Source organism: Rhipicephalus sanguineus, chromosome 3, assembly GCF_013339695.2.
Source record: "Rhipicephalus sanguineus isolate Rsan-2018 chromosome 3, BIME_Rsan_1.4, whole genome shotgun sequence".
Lineage (NCBI taxonomy): Eukaryota > Metazoa > Arthropoda > Arachnida > Ixodida > Ixodidae > Rhipicephalus > Rhipicephalus sanguineus.
This window is the reverse complement of record NC_051178.1, coordinates 56,562,809-56,587,532: the sequence shown is the minus strand read 5'-3', so window position 1 is coordinate 56,587,532 and position 24,724 is coordinate 56,562,809. Positions and strand designations below refer to the sequence as shown.

The 24,724-nt window shown below is 46.5% G+C and overlaps 1 protein-coding gene across 1 annotated transcript in view; it reads right to left on the bottom strand.

Moving 5' to 3' along the window:
• The window catches only part of LOC119385488 (insulin-like growth factor 2 mRNA-binding protein 1), a 104,785-nt gene extending 80,782 nt beyond the window's left edge, over positions 1–24,003 (bottom strand). The window contains exons 1-3 of the mRNA XM_037652913.2: positions 23,696–24,003; positions 20,894–21,257; positions 19,555–19,800 (exon numbers count right to left, since the gene is read on the bottom strand). Of these exons, the coding sequence (XP_037508841.2) occupies positions 19,555–19,800; positions 20,894–21,257; positions 23,696–24,003 (918 nt within the window). The remainder of the gene's footprint in view (positions 1–19,554; positions 19,801–20,893; positions 21,258–23,695) is intronic.
• Between the last annotated feature and the right edge of the window lie 721 nt (positions 24,004–24,724).

Sequence of the window (24,724 nt, the reverse complement as noted above, 5' to 3'; positions counted from 1 at the left end):
TCGGTCATGGGCGTAGCCAGAAATTTTTTTCGGAGGGGTTCAACCATACTTTATGTATGTTCGTGCGTGCGTTTGTATGTGTGCGTGCCTATATACGCAAGCAAAACTGAAAAATTTCGGGGGGGGGGGGGGGTTTGAACCCCCCAACCCCCCCTTGGCTACGCCCCTGGTTGCGGTGCTCGCTTGCCGACCCGGAAGTCGCGGCTTCGATCTCGGCCGCGGCGGTAGCATTTCGGTGGAGGCGAAACGCTAAACGCCTGTGTACTCTGCGTTGTCAGTGCACGTTAAAGAAAAATAGATGGACGAAACTTCCGGAGCCCTTCGTTGCGCCCTTCACATTTTTAGAAAAACGCCTATTTTCATAATTCACTTTCGGTAAAACACCCCCCTCCATCAGAATTTCGCTACCCCCCCCCCTTTCCCCTGTGGCTACGGGCCTGGCTTACGCTATTTCAAAACTCCCTAATATTAGTAAGTGGGAATACTTTTGGATAACAATTTTGCATTGCGCACTTTGTTCGTCTTTAAGACAAAAAAAGAAACAGCATACCATAGGGTAATTACGTCATTAGGTTGGACTGGATCGAATAAATTATGCTGCAGAGATATGATCATGGCCATATTATGTGAAAGTTGTCTGCTAAGTGACAGCGTTTATGGTGAAGCACGCGCATTTTACGATATTGTCACTTAATTAGTGACAATTTCGTGACATAATTAGTGACATCTTGAACTCTCCTGGATTTCATGCGAATATTCTCATCGAGTTCAAGATGTGTGAGGTGTGCCAGGCTTATTCAGTCACATCAGTGCAAGTCAGCTCAATGCAATACTTATGGCAGAGGGACAATCATTTAAAAAATGTGACTCTCATAAGACTATTATGAAGCTTTGAAGCAAGGCTAAGCAGCCATTAAACATATCACATTTTAAAATCTAATGTTCAGCAAGGACAGAACACCTTTCGTCATTTCTTATGGTTTACTTCTGTAAGTCTTATGTAAGCTTCCTACCTTCATGCTTCTTGATGAATGTAAATATTGTGTTTAGTGCAGCACCATGCAGAAGCAGTAGACAATGGCGCGCAGATCACCAGATGACTCTATCGCAAATTCTCAAAGGATGTGCTGTTGGCACCTTCTCCGTGCTTTATCGTGCTTTGCTTGGAGCTCTTTCATTAGAATGATACATGGCAAACAACTTAATTTATCAGAAACTCAAATGCTGTGTTTTTGACGAAATGGTAGGTGTGGAGTGAACTTGAAACTGCAAGTATTTGCTTTCTAGTCTCGCACAGGCAGTGAAATTTGTGGTTGGCTATAGTTGTAGGTTATGTTGGCTGTAGGTTGGCTGTAGGTTATGAATGTTTGTGCAGTTGGCAACACTACACTACTGAACTTGGTGTGTATATATGTAAATGCTGCAAGACTTAAAACGAAGGAAGGAAAGAAAGAAATAGATGGGGAAGACAGGCAGGTTAGCCACTTCTTAAACTGGCTGGCCATGCTGGGCAAAGGAAGAGGGTACGAGGAATAAAGGATAATACAAAAGAAACTTTACAGAAAAAGAACAAAGCAGGAAAGAAGAGTATGGTGCCTCGTAAAGTCTGTCTCTAAGCTCACTTTTGCATAAGAAGCACAGCAGCACTTTAAATGCTAACATCAAACGGGAGCAGCAGTGAAACAGCTCTGGAATCTGTTTTCCCTGAGATAAAAAAAAACGCTTTATCTACCTGCCAGTTTTGTATTATGTACTGAATTAGTTCTTGGTGTTCGAGTGCATTAGGATAATAAATTTAGAGTTAAAAGATTGTTAGATTGTTTCATGCATGGACGTCTAACTGAATTTATGCCGGTTATCTGAATTGGGTATTGGTGTGCTTTACAGCTGTTTAGTGCAGCATGAAATAGTGAGTCACTGCAAAAAATCTGTACATTTCTCTTTTTCTTTGCAGATGGTGCTCAAGATGGCACATGCAACGCTATGCAGCTGTGGACACCAGCAGCTTGATAGAACTCTCGAAGCTCATCTGGATGCTTCACAGAACCTGGGTTGGTAGCAGCAATCTCGTTAGTACAGAGTGATCAAATAGAATCCATTTCTGAATTGTGCAATGCATCCCTGTGTTTAATGAAGCAAGTCATTGATACATTGGAAACATTGAGAGTATCACTATTTGAGTCCAATTTCATGGTAGCTCTTATCTCAGTCATCCGATACAGTATACAGAATATGCACCTGCACTCTGTCATGCCTATAACACTATATTGAACTTGTAGTGGAGTGCCTCGATAATAGACACCTGTAGCATGATAGTGACTGTATTGTGAGGGATTCATAGTGTTCCTGGCGAAATGGTCAGTACTTATGTAACGGCAGTGCTAAGAAGACAAGGACAAGAAAGTGCACAGCACAAGCGCTTACTCACAACTGAAAGCTTTATTGCTTCAGCAGAAAATATATACCTAAAGTTGAACTCGCCTATTACCCGCCAACTAGCTCGCATTCCCGTTTTGCTTCAAACGGTCAGTATTGTGATGCGTTACCTTAACAATGAAGTGGCATGTACATCAATATACATTGAAGCTCACCAGCTTTTTGTATTTTTGTATTCGGTAGTTGCAAAACCGTTCACAAATTTGCGACACAAATGTTAGTCCTGTTGTGAGTCACAACAGGACTAACATAGGATGGGCTGCATGCGCCTTGTGATTTAAGTTATCACTGTTAGGAAAATTTTTTACATTCATTTCCACTTGATAGTATATTAATTGGTTGTCTAGTTTGTGTTAGCTAGGGGAGATTTAAGGTAATAGCAAGCAGTAAGCAGCATAGAAAGTTTTCAGTGTGCACGCATTTCATAGTTGGCAGAAGCAGGATGTGCAGTGCTTACAGGCAGGTGCTATGTGCACCGCTGGTTTTAGTCCGAAGTGCCGTGAGAAAGACATCTAGATGCTGCTTTGGCATAAACAGAGTTTGAATATTTAAATGTAAATTAAAAATCGAGGCTGTCCACTGTGGCATGCCTCATAAGTACTATATATCTATATTTTGTCCCGTTTAGCCTAGGGAGAACTTGCACTAAGTTTTGAGGATAAATGAATTATTTTTGTAATAGGAGTTGCCTCCACAAAACAGCAAGCAACACTGCACACTAGCTATTGTACCTTGTTCTCTTGCCAGGTGTATAAAAACATGGCAGCAAAACATGGACAAGCAAATGAGCCTCGTCTTTATTATAATGCTGCGTCTTTCTAGATATTACAAGAATGAAAGTGGCTGCACACTCATTGCACATCTCACAAGAAAATACTTGGCAGCTTCTTAATTTTGTATTTTGTGTTTTTTCGGAAAAGTCTGCAGTAAGAGAAGTCAAGTGGGTATTTTGTATGGATGCAGAAAGCTTAATGGACTTCTTTGCTTGATATCTTTTTCAGGAAGACTGAACGCTTTTGGCAAAGCAGCAACAGTTCTGGCCCACCTGTTTGTCTACAAGACGGTCTCTTCCGTGAACACTCCTGTGCCTTACAGTATACTATACTGATGATCTTGTACATCTCTCTGTATTTAGGATTGTCAGCACATGGACTGCTGCACTGTGTTATGCACGGTGCAGAGTCCAAACTTTCCAATAACAGTGTGCATTTGAAAATTTACATGGTTTGAAAAGATGCTGAATGTTAACGCATTAATTTACTGAGCATGGTTCTTGACTGTTTACAGCCATTATTTATTCCCTGTTCAATTTTTATTCAACCTCATGGCATGTCCAGTCCTTGGCTCTAATGTGCCAAGCCACCACCAGTATTGATGGGCAATTTTTAATTCAAAGCATGTTATTGCCTAACTCCGAGGTAACTTTCCTGTCACGGTATTCGGATTAATTTTCAATGTGGTACTTCTGCACGAGTCATAAATTGAGCTGTTGAAGGTGATGAAGAACCAATTTTCCGGTCGAACTGGATGGCACTAGCTGGCATGTAAATATTGTAAGAATTGGTCTACTACCCATGCATAATAATACGGGTGAATAGGGTTGCGAAATAATGCCATGTTCCCAAGCTTAACCTTAAAAATTTACATTATTTTATAAATATGTGAATAAAGGCGACTGTGTTTACAAACCTTGGCAGGTGGATCTATGGTCGACACCACAGGTCTTTATACAAAAAATTGAACTGCACAATCATGTGTAACATGTTTTCATGGCTGAGGGCAAACTAATGCAATATACAAGAAAAATGGTACACCACCATGCCTAAGTGTTGCAAGCCTTTATTACTTATCGAGTTGCCTTCATGTGTAAGCAGACACCAAGTTCTCTGTGCATCAGGGGCATAGGCAGAAATTTTTTTCGGGGGGGGGGGGGGGGGTCGTCTCCTTGATTTGAAGTGGGAGCCGGCAGGCAGATGTGTTCAGTTGTCATTTTGAGCTCTGTATGCCATAGCAAAAAAAAATTTCGAGGGGGGTAGGGGGGCGAGGGAGGCCCGGTGTGCCCCCCTGGCTACGCCACTGCTGTGCATGCCATCTCATTGGATTGTACTTGCATACTGGCATTTCGAAGTGTATGTGTCTTGCTTTGTGATGAATTTTCGAACTATACTTTCATAATATTTTACTGCTGTGAATTAGTGCTCAGGTTGCATTGTGTATGTTGTTTCATCTGTTCACTAATGAGCATAGGTTCTGTGGTAGATGAAAATGTATAATTTACATTGACATTGTGAATGTTATTGTTTTGATTCTAATAAAGTGCTACAACCAGCATTTATTGTATCATTTGAAGTTTTAAGAATTTGTAATGCATTCAAACAAAAAAGTCCTTGTACATGTAAAAGAAATTGTTCAGGCTCTGATATATAGGTCGTGGTTCTCAGCCATGGATGTTTTGGAGACCCCTTGTGGACTGGTGGAAGTGATGAGGGACCCCTTGCAGTGAGAAGTAAGGAGGGGGGGGGGGGTGAGGGCTTATAAATTAGCACAACATGCAGCGTGAAATAGGTGCCTTGCGTTTCTCCGTGGCAAAGAATGGTCAAACTAAAGTGCCACGCCAATTCAATCTCAACAGCTTGTCACTAAGTTGTGCGATCTGCCGCCACATTTCAGCTGTTTTCTCACTACGCTTTCTCTTCAAATATGCAAGCCTGGAAAAGCACATGTGGTAGAAAATTGCAGTAAAAGCTTTACAGCCATCTCATGGAAAGCCTAAGTCAGCTCCGCCGCAATGCACAGCCGTTATGCGGTGAAGCAAAACAAAAAATAGTGGGGGCCGCTGTCATTGGACATATTGTTTCTTCAAAAAAGGCGTATTTTCTTTTTTGTTCGAAGATGCGTTTCGTGGACCCCCAGAAATGGCTTCGCTGACCCCCACCCCCCCTCCCTTCTTGAGAACCACTGCATGCTACAGATAATGCTTGCGTTACTAGATGGGTTTAACCGATGATTCTTGCAAAACATCGTGCAAATAAGCGACAGGCAGTAAACGGAAACAGATCAACTGTGATCGAACATTGATGGGTTGATCATTTATCAATGGTCGCATAATTTGTAGATTTGGAATCAACTACAGGTACACAAGGTAGTAGGAGTGCACATGGCACCCACTTTTTTCAGTTTTTATTTATCTGCTGCACTCATGTTCGTGCTATGTGTAATCCTGAATCACGAAAAAGTCAACTTGTGTCGTGCCGTGACAAAAATATCCTAATTAAAATGACACTTTATTTTCTGAAGAACAGCTGTTTCACTGAGGCATACAATAATGCCTTTTTTTTTTTAATAGGTACTGCACAATCTCTTCAGGAGTAGTGCCAACTACACGCGGACGTTCGCAATACAGAGGCGCAACAGTATTATCTTTTATTTATTTTAAGGGAGACATGTCACTCGCGAATTAATGGACATCGTGCTTAACCTTGGTGGACGCCTTCGACATACATTTTAACGGCGGCGTGATACGGAAGAGTAAAGGTTACTTAGTAAAAGGTAGCCAGTCTCCGGGTATAAAAGCAATTAAATACTGACTATGACTAATTCAGAAGCACTGTATGTCGTGCTTCAGCGCGCGTAAGTGCTCATCACGCAAATATTCGTCTAACTGCTCAGAGGTGCCGCTGACCCTGCGTGCAGATCGCAACAGCACCTACACGCGGAATAAATGCACATGCTTTTATAGGTGCACGCTAAAATACCATTGGAACTCTGACATCGACGTATGCAACAAAAATATGCGACATATGATGGTCTTCGAACAACTGAGAACGCACTGCCGACACTTGCAGCTCGCGGCAAAAATAACCAAAACTGCTCCAACAGCACACGCTCGTAGAATACACATACGTGAGTTTCGCTATCTAAAGGTACTTTTCACGCCGGTATGAGCAAATTTTTGGGCGAGCGAGACATCCACGATGTATGGTGAACACACAAAAAACACGTTTATCATTTCTCTTGCGGCACGACAAACGACGAACAGAAGTCGGAGCTGAAGGTGCTAACGGTGGCCTTCGTGAGTTCATGGCGCCGCGCTAACTATTTACGAACCTAATCCACACGCAAACACACGCCGATGATGCAAAAAAAGAAGTAGCAAGCTCCGCCCTCTCGTTGCAAACCACATTGTAGATATATAAGGCCGTGAAAAGTCAACGCAGCACGCGGTGGCTCTGTGGCGTAGTTGTTAGAGTGTCTGCTTTCGGTGCTTGTGGTCATGAGTTCGATTCCTGTGTCGTGTGCGATTTGTATGTGTTGTCATATGTGCGTGTTTACATTGATGTCCATTTTCTAATTACCCCTAGAGATAAGCATTACAGAAGTTATTCCGTGAAACGCTGTTAGAGTGCCAAAATTTTCTTTTTTTTCAGCCGCTTTGTGTGCCGTAGCTGCCGCCACGTCAAGTTGCGCCAGCTATGGAGGATAAAAACTAACCGACACATAATGTATGACCTTCGAGATTCCGGGATTGTCACTCGCTAAGCCTACATCGTTGATTATTTGAGTATGGCTCTCGAAAACGGTGCCGAATCGACACGAATACCTTGCTGTCGAAGCTTAAGGACGTGAACCTAAAGCAAATAAAAGCATCAGTTCGGCGATAACGAGCGACAGAGCGTGCGACGGCCACTTGATAGATTCGAGGTGGGCGGCTATCGCTTTCGGCGGCGCGGCCATGTTTACCGGGCGTGCGTATGCGCACTTCACACCCGGTATTCCGGAGCAGAGCATTTTGCGTATTGCGGTGTGCCGGACAGACTAAAATCCTCTAATGTATGTGTTTCGGTTGCGAGCGCTCTACGTGTTTTGGTTGCGTGAATGTGTGCGCGTATGAATGTGCCATTTTCTGTGCTCGATTAATTTTATTTCAAAGCTGTTTCAACGTGATAGCTTTACTCCCTCGGAGGAGTGCTTTCACTCTATCGCAGACGGAGTACTGTACTCCATGAGGAGGCGTTGGATCACTCCCTGTCTAGAGGGAGTTGTTTCACCCCAGAAAAGGGAGTGCCCAGCGGGACAAGCCAAAACTCTCACAAAGGGAGTGCCCCGACGCCCTTTGTTTTAAGAGTGTAGCTGCGCTCTAACGTTAGTGCTTAGTTACGTTCGACCATAAGTTACCCTTTAAACGCCAGTGTAGTCGATGTTCCTGGTCAGCCCACAATGTGCACACAGCTACTACACTTACAAAAACACGTCGATCCACCTGGTAACGCTTGGCTCAAAGCCCAAAAATGGTTGATAGAGCAATTCTCGCTGCTTCGCATGAAGCCGATTCACTACATTGCCGGGGATTATGTATGCACAAAAAGGTAAAGAAAATGGGGAGAGGATGCACGAGCTCTGTTTACAAACACACACTTGTATTAACACTGCGGTAGCTTGTTCGAGCGCCCGCGCGAGCAGACAGCGGAAGGGCAACGTTCTTCCTGCGCAAATATTAGAAGAAGCGAGAGAGCTGGCCGACGCCTTTAAGTGCTCGCGTCGCGCTCCTAGCGCCATCTCGCTGGTAATGAAGAAACGCTTATAAGCGCCTGCCATCTCGGAGGACTGCAAACGGTAAAGGGTGTGTATATAAGGCTCGCCGTTAACTACCTGTGGGATCTGCGCTTTGTGAAGTAGTGCTTAGCGCACCGCGCTGCGAAGCGAGAGGTCACTGGTTCGATTCCGCGCTACGGAAGCATTTTTCTGATTTATTTTTCTTTGGGATATTGATGTATATATACATACTTATACATATACGCAGCATGACGACGGCGACGGCAAAAACCAGCCGAGACTGTCCATATAATTGCTACCGCAATAAAATATTCGTACCATCCGAAATTCTTATCACCAGAAAACATGGAAAATTAGTATGCGACAAAATAAAGTTGACGTACGTTTTGATTCAGTGTTTCTCAGGGACGCAGCGACGTCATGAAGAGCTCTGAATGATCGTCAGTAAAGTTATTAGAAGACGACGATCATACTTGTACTCGTATATAAGGTGCATGCGCGCTTGTGTAATTAATGAACCAGAGGTGTTGTGCCCCGCGACCGCGAATAGCCCCTTCATAATCTTACTACGCTGTCCCCGCCACGGTGGTCTAGTGGTTATGGCACTCGGCTGCTGACTCGAAGGTCGCGGGATCGAATCCCGGCCGCGGCGGCTGCATTTCCGATGGAGGCGAAAATGTTTGAGGCCCGTGTGCTTAGATTTAGGTGCACGTTAAAGAACCCCAGGTGGTCGAAATTTCCAGAGCCCTCCACTACGGTGTCTCTCATAATCATATCGTGATTTTGGGACGTTAAACCCCAGATATTAGCGAGTTTTAGTATAGCGGAAAACAGCAAACGCAAGTATATAGCGTTAGCGTTGCGTGCTCCTAACTGCGCATGAGTAGAACGTAAACGTAGCCCGAGCTTTTACGTACGAACGCTATTTCTGGAATATAGCGTTCAACGCTAACGCACGCAAGAGATCCCGTACGTAAGGCAAGATGGCGGTGCCTGTTGAAGCGAGAGCCGTCCACTTCGAATCTTTGTAGCAGTCGTCCTGCATTATTAAACTTATTCATTCCCTAATAATGTTCGTGTTTGATTTAGATTTGAGTAATGAGGCTTCGCCAACCGTGTACCGCCGATAAAATAGCTCAGTTTTTAAGATACAAAGTGGATTGGCGCTGCAGAAGGCTTAGCCCTTTCCTGCCCTGCCCACACAAACGTGTGGGTACACAAAGAAATTAATTTTGGCTATTCGGTCAATGCCACACACGTTGAAGCCCAACCCACACATTTGTGGGGGTTCACTGAATTAACCGATCTAGGCAGTTCGCAAACAAGCCACCAGGTGGCCCACCATCGCATTTCCAAAATGGCGCAAACCTCAAAAAGCGCGCGGCCGCCCGCCACCAGACGTAAGTACCAGTTAACATTGATACTTCGCTTTTTGAAGGGCATGCAATTGTTGAATATGCATCTTGAGTCATCACGGAACATATCTGTGAAAGAATTGGGCAAAAGTATGCTTAAATTAACTCACAAGCCGTACTCGAAGTGCAACCCACACATATGTGTGGGTTGGGCACATGTGACTACGAACGCGCTCCCGAACGCAGCTACCGGCGGCAGGCCGCTGGTGTTTTCGCGTGCTTTTTTTTGAAGCGCAGAATTCTCGCTTGCATTGATTGTGTAAAAAATTTGTACTGCAGGAATCTTCAACCCCGAAAACGATGATGACATGGAGGAAATTATGAGGATGTTGGAATCGTCGGACATTGAATGTAGCAGCGACGATGATGACCCGGACTGGGAGTTACCACAGCGCCGTGTTGCGGCTGCCGATGACGAAGACGAGCAAAGTCAAGAAGACCTTGATGATACTGCTAGCACGAACGCGCAAAGTTCAGCATGTGGTACACAAAGTGCGCCATCAGGCAAATATATTTGGAAGGAAGAGCCCTTTGAAGAAAAGTCGCTCCCATCCTTCGAGTACGATCTCAGTGAGCCGCCGAGTAACGTGCGCACGCCACTTGAATATTTTTCCGAATACTTTGACGACCCTTTCTTCCAAAATGCCGCTGAGAAGACCAACATGTACTGCATGTCGACAACTGGTAAAATACTCAAAGCAACTCCACAGAAAATTCGGCAACTTTTTGGCATGCACATAATCATGGGATGTATCCGCCTTCCGAACATTCACATGTATTGGCGCAGGGGCTATCAAGTCGACCAAGTGACTAACGTGATGCCACGTGAAGAGTTTAAAAGCTGAGGTCATGCCTTCATTTCGTGGACACACAAGTGCCGCCAAATAAGCCAGAAGAGAACCGGCTGTGGAAAGTGCAGCCAATCATTGATGCTGTGCGCAAGCGCTGTCACAAACTGGACAGAGCACTTGCCAGTTATTCAATCGACGAACAAATAATTCTGTTCACCGGCAGATGCTCGCTTCGGCAATACGTGAAGGGAAAACCAAGGCCACTTGGCTTGAAAAACTTTGTTTTGACTACCTCTGCTCGATTGGTGATGGATTTTGAGGTATACCAAGGAAAATCGACTCCACTTGCAGATACTGCTCTCGGCCTCGGTCCAAACGTTGTCCTCAGGCTGGTGGAAACGCTGCCAAAACACTCATCGGTCTACTTTGACAGATATTTCACAACCATTCCACTTTTGGATGCACTAATTGACAAAGAGATTGACGCTACTGGAACAATCATGAGAAACCGCGTCAAAAACATTCACTTTAAAAGTGACACGACGATGAAGCAAAGCGATTTCCAGGAATTCAGTAGAGCGGATGGGAAAGCTGCTATTGTTAAATGGAAAGACAGCAAGTCTGTTACTATTGCCTCTACATGTGTCGGCGCGAGTCCAGTGGAATCCGTGAAGCGGTGGTTTAAAAAAACCAAGCAGTACATTGATGTTCAATCACCAGCGGTTGTTCGCAGATACAATGCCTTCATGGGAGGAGTTGATGTCTGCGACCAGCTGTTAGAGTATTACCGCATCTCCATCAAAACCAAGAAATGGACTCTAAAAGTCAGCCTTCACATGGTGGATTTGTCCATTGTGAATGCCTGGATGCAGTACCGTGAGGATTGCAGGAGGAATGGTGCCCAACGACGTGACACGATGGACCTCCTTCAATTCCGCCTTGCAATTGGTGAAGCCCTTTGTGCTTCACCAAAAAGGAGCAGGTCTGACAACGGTGAATCACTCTGCCTTCCTGATGCGCATGTCGACAAAGCCATCAGGGTAGCGAAAATTCCTGGGGTTGACATCCGCATCGACGGTTTTGACCACTTCCCAACGGTTGATCCTATCAAAAATGCGAGATGCTGCAGGCTGCCAGGCTGCCCATCAAGAAGCCGCACACGCTGCATCAAGTGCGACGTGTACCTTTGTTTAACAAGTGACAGAAACTGCTTCAAAATGTTCCATACCAAATTTTAAGGGGCGGAAATTCCACATGAGCCACTATTTTTTCTGTTGAGAGAGTTACTCAAATAAAAGCCCAGCCCACACATATGTGTGGGTTCATTTTGAAAGCCAAAGAGTGAACATTTTCGTTTTGTGACGCTGGGGTTTAATTCAGAGGGCCACAGAGAGACACAATTGCAGAAAAAAGAATCCGTTTATGACGTACTTATCATTTGGGCAGGGATGGGTTAGCAAGATTTGTTTGCGAGGTTCGCTCATGTTTTCTGTAGCAGCGCAGAGATGGCGACGCTGTCTTTAGTCGCATCTTAGCGTTAGCGGGAATGCCTTCCGCTGTACTAAAAGACCACCAGTTGGCACGCAGCGCGTTCTGTTTTAGCGTTAGCGTTGAGACGCACGCTAACGCTAACGTAAGCGTTTCCCGCTGGGGTTCTGCATGACACCAAAGTACTGCGGCGAAAGTGACTTAAGAAGCGCTTGCACACGATAGCTGGAGGCCAAGCTCCTTCGCCAAGGCCGTCCGCTTCGTCTCTTGGGGTCTTCGTCCACCTTTAATGGGACTTCATGGCGGACCCGCAGCCCAAGTTTATGTCTTGTTTTATAGAACGTCTGATTGCGGGGACATGGCTTGCATCGACGTGACAGGCACGTGTTAACACAATACAAAAACGCTGCTCCCTCGAGCACAGGAGCACACGTCAACGCGTCGAAAAAAAAAAAAGCGCGACGTCAACATCATCTGTAACCTAAACGCGAAGGTGCCGAAAGGCCTCCAATATTCGCGCGCACTATCTCGGAGGCAGCGACGCACCGTTGATGGTCGCGCAGCGCGCATGCCCGCGCCCGCGCGTGACTGCCGCGTCGTCTTCCGCGACAGCGCGGACGCACCTATTCGTACCTGTGAGCTAGCGTATGTTCGTATCAAACGTCGCGGGGTGGAAGACGGTTCGCACCAACTGTACTGCAATACATTGCAGGCTAATGGGCCTTGGCCGGGACCACAGAAAAATTCGTATCACCCCAAAATCCGTACGAGCCGTGATCGTATCACCGAGGTTTTACTGTAATAGGGTCAGAGATGCTTTTAAAGTATGCGCGTTGGCGAAAAGACAAAGTACACCACTAGACTCTTGACCTAGGTCTCTCTCCACGTGTGGTCTAATTACGAAGTCACAGACTACATATAGGGGAGGACAACGAGATGTCACGATGAAGCAATGCAGCGAGTCAAGCGGCATTCCACTAAGCTGAACGAACGGAATTCGCGGATGTGGGTAGCACGCATTTCGCGCTGTGGGGTGCGACTGCGAGCACTGCCTAACTTACGTACGAAGACACGTGAAGCTACGCATCCCATGTGTCAACAACCGTGGCGATATCTTACGCTACAGCTTAGGCTGAAATGCACAATTCAATGTTGCTTTTGACCAATACATGAGTCAAAAATCGGCAGTGAAATACTCATTTAGACAGGAGCTTTTCAAAGTTTGCCTGAACTACGCAAATGCCGAAATATTCCCCCCCCCCTTTTTTTGCTGGGTCAATCTAAATAATTGGCTACTTTCGCGTTGGCGTTAGTCAGACGGGCCAAACAATGAAATTAGGCAACGGGGCCGTTCTTTATTTTTCCTAGGAACATAGAGAGGACGCAGTACAATCGTACGAGAGCCGCGCGACTTGGCCGCAGAAGGGGACACTCCCGAGTCGGCCGACGTCTTGCTTGAAGGTGAGCATCAGCGCTGCAGAAAGGGACGTAATCGGCATCAGTGTACGCTTATGGCAAGGTGCTTGGTGCCACAGCCAGTGCTAAAATAGAACGATATTGCTTAATGTTTCTTAATTTGCGCTATCGAATATTCGTGCGCTTGAGGAGATGTTCAGGCCGTGGTCGTCACCGTGCTGTACCGCTAACAGCGGCGCATGCGCGTAGAGAGTTAGGTCCAATTATCCGCCATGCGCACTATCCCGTCGTTGCTGCTTCACGCGGCATCCATTAGAAGAACAAGTTGCTGGTTTTACTTTTAGAAAGTTAGGCAGTTTTGCCTTAAAGGGACACTAAAGTGGAACAACGAATCGGTTTTAGATTGATGAATTTTACTCTGAAAACTCTAATGTTGTTAATTTCGCCATGATAGCCTTACCAATGGAGGAAAAATTCAAGGTCAAACTCTCATTTTCTAGTTTCGCCCCGAAATCTCCGCGCGTGACGTCACAGATATTGAAATACATTTTTCGTATTTTGGCGACATTGGCCCAACGAAATTTCCTGAAACTTGGTATGTTTTCTCTGGCCCCCTCAGAGGACAATGTACTTCATTTTTACCGGTTAGGAACGACGCAGGTCCTAGTAGACGCCGTCAAAATCTGTCGTCATTGCGATCGCCGCGGGAACTTCACCCGCTTACCAAGTGTCTTCTCGCGGTAAGCGTGTTGATTTTGGTATTGTGAAAGAGTACTTTACTAATACGAGAAGTCAGTTTTCTCCTAAGTGTCCCTCAAAGCACCAAGCTCTGAGGGCTAACTATGGCTAGTACTTCGACTGGTTACTGACTAGCTTCGATGATCTATACCGCCGTTTTACATCTCGTGCACGGGGGCGACAACCAGCGGACCAGGTGGCGAAGAAACAGGACTGGCCGGAACTTACAATTAAGAATTGATACCTTGAGAAACAAAAAGCACCTGCCGGCGTATCACGTGGCGCATGCGAAAACTGTCATCGCAGCAAGTGATGGAAATTATCCTTAATTAAGGGTAATACATTCCTAAGCTACCGTGGCGCTAAGAAAATTCTGCACGTATGAAAACTGGCTATTTTACTGTGGCTCTCACCCGTGTTACAATGCACCAAGTCATATCGTGCACCAGCAAGGTACAACGCTCGCAACGCCACTCGCGGTGCTCCTCAGCGAGCCAGTTGCCTGGTATAGCTGCGACCACTGTCCCTTCTGCATTTAGCGGCATTTGCTACGCGGGCTGCGTCGCGCGAGCAAATCGGCTTCATCGTATAATTAGAACGGCATCTCAGGAGCTCTATAGGAGTGGTATACTTGCTCTTGCTGTCAGCGCTTCCACCTTCAAACAGAACTGCCAACTTCTTTCTTTTTTTTCTTTTTTTTTTTTGCCTAAAGATCCGGTGAACGCTAAAACTTCACAGCTCAATAGCGCATATATTTCAAGTACCGCGCGCCCAAACTTAGAGTATAAGCCTGTGCAATGAAATCCCATTAGTTGAAGCGCGCGTATCCATCTCGATGTCATAGCGTAATCGTCGCCGTGATCTAGTGGTTATGGTGCTTGACTACTAACCCGCAGGTCGCGGGATCGAATCCCGGCCGCGGCGGCCGCATTTCGATGGAGGCGAAATGCTACAGGCCCGCGTGCTTAGACTTGGGTGCACGTAAAAGAACACTATGTGGTCGAAATTTGCGCAGCCCTTCACTAACCGCGTCTCTCATTGTCATATCGAGGTTTTGGGACGTAGAACACCGATAACACACTGGTGCAGAGGTCTTGTTGTTAGTGTTGCCTCCTCTAAGATTGTCTGACCGATTTTTGCTTGACTGCACTGAACTTTTGTTCTTTACACTGCTCTACATGTCATACACGTTTACTAGTTTTCAGAAAGGATAATTTTGCATAAGAAGCCCCTCATGCACCTCCAGCAAATGCAGCTCCTATCATTTTGTCCGTTTTCTTCAGAGTTCAAAATGCCGCAGAACGAAAAAATAAACTTGTACAGTTGCAGCTAAGGTGAATTAGCGTTGCATCAACTTAAATTTTTTCTACTTCACGGTACAAATACGCGCCACTATAATAGAGGCACAATTGTGGCTCGTGGCCACGGTGTAAGATATATACATATCTTGCACCGTGCTCATGGCATTAGTTCATCGCGCCAACTACTAGCGAACCCCGCAAAGTGACCCTATAATCAAATGAACTCGAAACGTGGTGAGAACAAAAAATGAAACATCGGCAATGATGAGACGTACTGACCGCTATCATTCGCACCGAGAGATGAGCATTCGGGTTGGACGCCATGTCGGAAACCCACTGAATTTACTCATAGCTACTGTATGCAAAAAAAAAAAAAAAAGCTCTTGCCTTAGGCAGCGCCTTTCCTTAGGCGTCTGGTAGTACCGCCAGTACCACTCGCTCCTCCGCGTTCGGTGTATTCTTTGGGTTAACTTCGCGTTTCGGATCTCAGAGGCCACGTCGTTGGCCACGTGTCTCTGAGGTCTGCTCCAGCAGTGCGACCTGGATGTGTGCCTGCCCGTAAGCGGGGAATGGGTTGCGTTGGCGTGAACACTTTTAGGGGCGAAGCTCCTTATAGCATCACCTGGTCGGTCGTCGCTCCATGCGGCGTGTCCCCGCCGTCGCGTCTCCCGTATCACTCAATAGATGGCGCTGTCCCATAGAGATGCATGCAAACTGCAGTTGGGAGACGATATACTAGATGGCGCTGTCCCATAGAGATGTGTGCAATATGTGTGCAAAAAAAAGAAAAAAAAAGAAAAAAAGAAAAAAAAGCAGCGGCACCCTGCACGCTAGAAGGCGTGCAGTAATCAAAGCGGCGTATCCCTTTGATTACTGCTGGGCGAAACCACTGAACACTTCACGGTGTAACCATGATTGCTTCAGGAGCTTCGCCCAAGCTCTTCATCATTCACCCGTGGATATGCTGTAATTTTTTTCGGAGGTGTCGAGATCCTCACTGCGGAAGGGGGGGGGGGATGTACAAATCCCAGTGGGGCACTTTCTTTTCGCTGTTTCTCGATCGCACTGGCTGCTACTTGTGGGTCTGACACGCGCGCGTTGCTGGCACTTGGCGGAACCTCATGGGCGGCCGTGGAATACACAGGGTTTATAAACAGTATTTGCAATGTAAAGCAGTTAAAACAAAATTGGGGCAGCTACGCGCTCGTGGTGCGAAGACTGAGGAAGCGGCGGAACTGGTGGCGTTGCCCTGCATCCTCACCACCACTTCCCTTCCCCACCCCTTGCTATACCATACTATACATGGCTATGCTTGCCGTCTCTCTTTTTTCTATTTCTCTTTGTGTATGTTTCTTTGTATCTCTCTCTCTCTCTCTCTCTGTATTTCTTTTTTTTGTCTTCCTATCCTATTCTCTCTTTTTTCCCTTCTCTTTCTTTCTATTTCTTTTTCTGTACTTGTTCTCTCGCCTTCTATCTTTTCTCTCTCTCTTCTCTTTTTTTTCTCTGTCTTTCTATCTCTTGCTCTCCTTTTCCTTTTCTTTCGCTTTCTCTCTCTGTGTAGTCGTTCTCTCGCCTTCCATCTTTTTATCTCTTTCTGTCTCTCTATTTCTATCTTTGTCTTTCTTTCTATCGTTTTCTCTCTCTCTGTACTCGTTCTCTTGCCCACCGGAGTCATTGCATTGCCCGCCGGACAAATCGACGCACGTTCTCTAGGAGCGAAGCAGAAGATGAAGAAGAGGACGAAGAGAGCGCGTGCCGGTTCATGATGATGATAGTTTTCGGATTCAGTACACGCATTACGCCCGGCTTAAACAGCTCCGCTGTTAACGGAATGCATACTGTGTTTATATATATAATGAAGGAATCTAATTAGGGATGAGTATAGACCAGGAGTCCCAAACACGCGGCCCGCGGACATTTCACTAGCCGCGCCCGCGGCTTCACAAGGAATAAAATGTTCGAGACTTTGCTAAATTGCATATACCCGCATTATTTACTCGCCTATCGTGATTAGTAACGCTTTGTTCGGGTAAGTTACCGAGACGGGATTGGTCTTAAGCATTTTTTTTTTTCGTGAGGCACCCCATGCGATCACCATGAGTTGAAACATAACCGCGGAACAAGGAAAAAAAGAAACTATATTTCGCAATAGGCGTCCAGATTTGAGTCATTCTCCAGATCAGACACCAAATCCCTGTCAGAAATGATCTATATATGAGATACGAGAAATGCGTTCTTTCAAATGGCAACTTTACATGACGTTTTGTTTATCGCCCCCCCCCCCTTCCTGCTTCAACCTTCTTCACTGTCACGGCCCTTGCGGGTCTAAATTTCGTGACTGCGGCCCGCAAGCTAAGGTGAGTTTGAGACCCTCTGGTATAGACCTTTTCAACGGGGAGGGGGAGGACCTCCTTTCTGAATGCGGCACGGGAGTACAACAGATGACGTACGCTAACGACGGTGCCTCGACAGTGAATTTTTTTTGTGTGTCACACATATTTGCCAGAGCCCAGAGGGGATCATGGCGGCACCCAGGGAGCAGGGCTGGGCAGTATTGCGATACAAGAGTATCGCGATAGTATTTCTGCGATACTTTTGAGTGTCTGTATTTCTGTATCGAGATACATTTGAAAAATGTATTTGTATCTCAGTAGTGAAATACATTTACGATGTATCGCCTGTATCGCGATACTATGCAGGACACGGGTATCTCGTTACATTGTTTTTTTTTGTGTCAGAAATGAGTTGAGGCGTGTTTCCAATTGGGGAATGACGTTTTTTTTTCTTTTTTGTGCCAAGACAAGCAAAGGCGCGCCGCCGGTCGCCGACAGATAGGGCGGCGATGGTTTCCCCTCAAGCGCAGAATGGTCCATGTGGTAAAGCGCGCGACGCCGCAGACGGGGCAGAATCGCGGGGGCAGTGTTGCCGGCCTCTGCCGACGAAAGTCGCTGTCTCTCAAGGTCAGTGCAGCACGCCTAATTTTTTTCGGGTGGCAAGCCATTACTTCGCGACCCTCCGCACAGATACCGCCTTAGAACAGGCTTTGCAATGCTTCGCGTGCGTTCAGTTTTCAAAGCGGCGGCACTTCCAAAAGCAGTTCCCGTAGTCGCGGCGGAAGTGATTAGAACATGGCTATCTTTGACGCGCTTTCAGCCACCTCTCCAATGTCAGGGTGCGTTCCTAATTGATTACAAGCGTGAAACGGTCTTTTGTGGTAGCAGGCTCCCCCACCGCCGGAGCCGACTTCGCCTGTTGCGGCTTTCTGAAATGGGTGCTGGTAGCGTCGGTGGTGGTGAAAGCTTCATTGAAGCCGACAGGGTCAGACGGCTGAGGATTGCGAAGATGGGGACCGACTTCGGATTCTGAACAGTCAGAACAACCCAAGTGAGGGCGGAAGTGTTTCGGTATCTAGATGACCCGAGAAGAGATATCGCCACGCTGCAGGGCAATCCGGCTATGAAGGCGGTATTTATTCACTATAACACGAATTTGTGCTTGCCTTCAGTGGTAGACAGACTTTTTCTTACGTGAGTCTTGTGCTGAGGCTGCACCGACGCTGTTAGAAGACATCCCATTTGAGAAGCCTACACAGCAACCTTCTCAGCAATGCAGATCTTCAAAATAAATGCGTGCTTTTTCTCAATTCACTGGTCTTCATTAGTGATTCGAGTGATTTGCTTCAAGTGTGCTATTGCGTAGCTTAGTTTGTTCGCCAAGTATGTCGATTTCGGTGTCCCATCCTTGTTACTGTTGCTGTGAAATAGTGTATTTTTATTGTAATTGATACTTGTAATTATGTCATTATTACTAATTATGTACTTTGTCCGCCCCCCCTCCCCTGCAATGTCTTAATGGTGCTGAGGGTACTGTAATAAATAAATAAATGAACTCAACGTTTCGATGCGCTGTAACTTTAATTACAACATTATGCTTCACTAATAAGGGTCTTTGCGTAGTATGAGCATCCTTGAAATAAAAAAAAAGTATTGCAGTATCTGTATCGCTGTAACTGTATTCCGGAATACTTTTTTCGTCTTATTGCAAAAGTATCTCCGAAATATCCCGTTACGTTAAAGGCACATGTATCTCAGTATCTGTATTTTAGGCTTCCAGTTCATGTATTTAGATATCTGTATTTCGGAATACTTTTCTGAGTATCTCTGCCCAGCCCTGCCAGGGAGCCGTCCTTGGAAAAGGCGTATAGGTGTTACTCGGTACGCGCATTCCATCAGTTTATGGAGCGGTGGGCGTGTGACAATGTGTGAATGTGTGTGATGGATTGTTCGTGTCTTCAAAAAGCAAATTTCAGAATTTCGAAAAAAAGATCCAGTTGCAAGAAAGGCTGTGGTGAAGGTTCTCGATGTGGCGAGTGGTTGCGCTGTATACTCCTAACAAACAGAAATGCTTATAACATACCTGCTCTTTTTGGAACGTGCCGTCGAGCGCGGTCACGGGGGCCTCATCCATCAGCTGTTGCTGTTCCAGAAAGACAGCAGCGGCTTCGACGTCGGTAGCGTTCAGCGACGCATCTGTTTCGGCGGAAGAGTTCTTGCTCGTACTCGTATCGTCTTCAAAATCCCACGGTGGGTACGTCTCCGGGAACGGAGGCCAGGTGAAGGGCCCCTCCGTTGAGGGCGTCGTAGTTCGCGGCCTCAAGGACACCTTCGAGACAAGCACGGGAAAAAGAAATTATATTTCGAATGTGTCTAGGCACGCACCACAGAGACACGTTTGTTGCACCTCCGCTTGTCTAAATGATTAAAGTCCGGTGGTTAGAAAAATTCTGCAACCTGTGTACGGATAGTTGTAATGCAAGCGATGAATGAGCAGCAATGGTGGTTTCTTTGTCACTACAACTCGCATGCAGAATTTAAGTACAGAACCGTACATTTCCGTGTAGGAGATTGGTTAACAGAAAACATGGACATGCCTCAGGCAACGACGACAACGGCAACTCCTGTACACGACAGTGACAACAGGAATGTTGCCGCCTGTTGCTTCGGCGCAAGCATTTGGCAAAACGCAGCCTTATAAAGATACTTTTCTAAGGTAGGGTAAAAGGACAGGATGTGCAAATTAGTAATATGTTAAGTATTATAGCCGCATTTCGAACGGTGTAACAATTATTTGCTAGCCCAACAAAAGACAGAATAGACACAAGAACGTTAAATGGGCACTAAACGTGGAGCGCTGAATCAGTTTAAATGTGCGAATTATTGTTTTATAACTCAACTGTCCATAATATTTCCATGATAGCATCATTACTACATGGTAAAGCGTTTCATTTTGAATTTTGCGCAGATACTTCAGCACCTGAATGTCAGTGCGATTTTATAGATAGCGACGACTTTTTTTTCGTATTTTAGCCACAGTTGTGGAATAAAAATTACCGAAACTTGTCGTCTTAAAATTTCTGGCCCACTTGGAAGCAAATGCACTATATTTTTTGCACGTAATCAGTGACGTAGATCCCAGAAGACGCCTTAAAAAATTTGTGACGTCACATCGAGTTGGTGCAGCTAGGTGACGTCGCCAGCTGCACCAACTCAAGGCGACGTCGGCGCGTCGCCAGCTGTGTTTCCTATTCGCGCGTTTTCTCGCCTAGCAAGCGCCACATCGCGGCAAGAATGGTAGTATCTGCATTGTGAAATGGCAATATACTAAAACGAGAGAAAAAAAAGCCCTTCTCTTTAGTGTCCCCTCACACATTTGACCGCAAATCGAATACGGAAACTGAGGTGCATTGAGGGCGTACAATCAGGAAGGGCGGCTGCTTGGGAGTCGTCTTTGTGGACACGGCCGTCGGGCGGTGCGCGAAGTGCATCGCGAATCCAATGCTGTCTGCATCCGAGCCCTTCTCGAGCAGCAGCGGCGGGTCCGTGCCAGTGCCCTCGTGCCCATCGTCTCCGCGCTGCAGACTTCCTTGCACGAGCAGCGTGATAGCGATGGCGCTGGCGGAGACGAGACAGAAGATGCCCATAGCGACCTTCCTGCGTGGCAAAGGACCGTACGCTTTTTCCGCGCCGGTTGACGAAAGAACCGAAGAGCCCGAGGGTGACGCAGACGATGCCAGTCCGGTGCTCTTGTCGCTGTCGACGCTGCCCATCAATCGAAACTTCCTGCGGCGTACATTAAAAAAATATGACAAAAAAAGGAAATCAGCAGCGAAAAAAAAAAAAAAACACTCCGACAATACGACCTCATGTTGTTGTATACAATCGTGCATGTGGGCGCTACTTTGGACATTGTCAGGTTCCGCCATTGGTGAACTCTGGCCCAGAGGGCTGCTGCGGCCTCACTGATTGGCTTAGAATATGCCGCTTTTACTAAATAGCACAACATGGCGTAATTTGACAGTGCCCAGAATAGCACCCTGTCGTGACAAAGTGCGAGGTCGAAGGAAGACAATGTTGCCAACACCTACCATCATTTAACCAAAGCTAGTCAGCATTAGCTCTGAGTTAGCCATATATAGCCAACATATTAGCCGGTGCGCAGAAGCATGAAAAGAGGGGAGGGGAAAGGGGTGCGGCTAGTTGTACGCGCACCTCGCTTGCCGGTATTTCGAATGCATCCTCGGTAGTACAAGTTAAGTTTTAATGGCCGCACGTGCTTGCAGCAGTTGTCGGTCCAAGTATAGAAAACGCACGTTTGGGTCCGTGCTAAGCTTGAACACACTCCGGGAAGAGATTGTCCGTCGAAGTTTGATGAATAATGGGTTTTTGTGGCGTAAGGGCTAGGGTTGGCCAAAGAGCGCCATGTCTTTTGGTATGGTGCTTGCAGTGACCAATGTTTCTTCTCTCTTTTTTTTTTAATGATGGGGTGTGACATGGCTGTATAGAGGCCCTAAAATCATGTGCTATATCGAAGCGTTTCGTGAAATTACGTGTAATAGGTACCACTCGCTCTCTGCTGGCCTATCGATCTATACAGATACTACATAAGCGCCCAAACATTCTTCATTGTCATTAATGACCATATTATTGCGATAGCAATTATATGGACAGTCTCGGCTGAATTTTGCCGTCGCCGTCGCCGCCGTCATGCACCGTATATGTATAAGTATATATATATATATATATATATATATACAATAGCCACAAAGAAAAGTAATTCAGAAAAATGCTTCCGACGCGCGGGATCGAACCAGGAACCTCTTGCTCCGCAGCGAGTGGCGCTATCCACTACGCCACGAAACGCAGATCCTCCACGTAGCTAACGGCGAGCGTTATATACACACGCTTTACCGCTGGACGGACTCAGAGACGGCAGGCGATAAAATAAGCGTTTCTTCATTACCAGCGAGATGGCGCTAGGAGCCCGACGGGCTCATTTAAAAGTCGTCGGCGAGCTCGCTCGCTTCTTCTTATATTTGCGCATGGGAGAACCTTGCCGTTCCGCTGTCTGCTCGCGCGGTTTTCTCGTGGTGAGGGGAAGAGGAATGTTTCACGTTTTCACCGTGATGTCCGCGCTCATGTTCCGGAGCGTACGAAAGCCACTCGAGCTCAAAGGACGCCGCTAAACGAACAAACAGAAGATGAGCGCGAACTTATCAAGTGTTACAGTTCGACACTTGAAGCACGCTAGTTTCCTTCGCTGCTTCGGCCGCTTTTGCAACAGGAGCGCTGTTCAAACTGAGAATATCCATTGGCGAGCCCCACTTCATATAGCATTAGTTTCTTGCTATCGCATTCATTGCTTCGGCCTTGCGGCGAAACTGACTTTTTTGCTATCATTCATAGCCTGCAATGCAATCGACTACAGAGCACAACCACTGAGATTAACCTATCCTTTCTGTACACAAACCTGTCTCTCTCTCTAGCTCTCTCGTTATTGTCTGCATTACCTAACAACGACAGTTAGGTAATGCAGAGGAGCGACTTGCAAGCTTTCAGGCTAAACTCGTACGATATACCAGGTGCCTGCTTTGACATACCGAAACGCGCCCATTACAACATGAACGAGTTTTTTGTGTGGTACATTCAATATTATGCACGTGTCCTCCAAGTGAGAGAAAAATGCAAGAGAAAAGCGCGTATGTTCAGAAGAAAAGTGCGCGCATAGCAATAATTTATCTCTACGCCAGATAGAACGAGAAATAATGATTAAAACGCAACTTCAAACATACTCGATCGCCTTTGCTGGATTGACAGCGGCTTTATGGCTCGCGCAGGGAGCGCACGGAGTCTGATGTATTCACTGTCCAGTTCGTTATCACGAAGTTACTTTATGGAAGTAGTGAATCAGCGAGCCTCCCGTGCTCGATGTAGGGAATAATTCGCTTTATGCGATTTCGTAATACTTTTAGGGCTCGACTACACTTAAGCGCCTGCGCATTTCAGAGTAATCGGCGATGCACATTTCAGATAAGTGCAAAAGGATGTAAGACTGGACGAGTTGGTTCAGATTCATAATTCAAAGCAACGCAATGGACGGAAGCACAAGAGAAAGGAGACCACAGGACAAGGCGCCTCGTCCTGTGGTCTTTTTCTTGTGCTTCCGCCTTTAGCACTGTTTTAAACTGAATTGAGAGAAGCAAACAAATTGAGGGCCGTACTCGGTCGCCTCGGGCAGCGGGTCAGCGTCCGAGAGCTGGTAGGTCGCCGAGTACGTATGCGTCGCCGTCGACTTGTCCGACGACTCGAAGGAGATCATGGCGTACCGCGGTTCCGACTTCGATTCCGTCACGAAATCGTACGTCGGGGCTGCGGAGCTCTCTCGGTCGGAGTACGACGACCCGATCCCTTCTTGACCATACGACGGTGATCGAACACCCTGTCGACCGAAGGACGGCGATCGAAGACCTTGTGGACCGAAGGACGGTTGGCCGAAGGACACCGGACTTCTGGGGTAACCCGTGGGCATCTCTCGAGACGGCTGCCCACGCGCCGAACGCGGCGATGGCATGAACGTTGGAGAGCGGACTGGAGAACGCCTCGAATCCTGCATTGTGGCACTGTCCGATACAATGGCTGCGCGATCCAGTTAAGTGTTCGGTTGCTCGCGCCGGCAAAAACGCGACTCTTACACCCACTAGCAGAAGAAGTAGAAGTAGATCCTTGAACTTACGTCACTTATTTTTTTAGCCTTGACTATTAGATTGAGTTTTTCTTTAATTATCCTTTTATAAACACATTCGAAATGTAAAACAATTTTATCTCTAAAATAAGGTGCCGCCCGTTTCATGGCCGATCTCCCGCAGTGGGTTGCGCCAGGTTGCCAAAGAACAACCAACCAACCAACCAACACCCACGCTGGGGGATTGGCCAAGAACCGTGTATTTTAAAAATAAATCTTGTAAATATATAAGGGTGCCGTTGGGTATATGACTGCAAGCTACCGAAGCGACTGGAAAATCTGTTCTGCAACGAATACACTCTACCATATGGTATGGGAGTGTGGGCGCAACCCATCAATACCGCCTATCACGAACGTCGAGCAGTGGGAGACCCAGCTGACAAGCTCAAACACTGAAGACCATCGAAGTCTGGTGAAGAGGACCAAGCTGTCAGCTCAGGCCTACGGCATCCTGGACTAAGGACGCCACCCACCTTAGAGGACTCTCCGTCGGCTCACTCTATTGAAT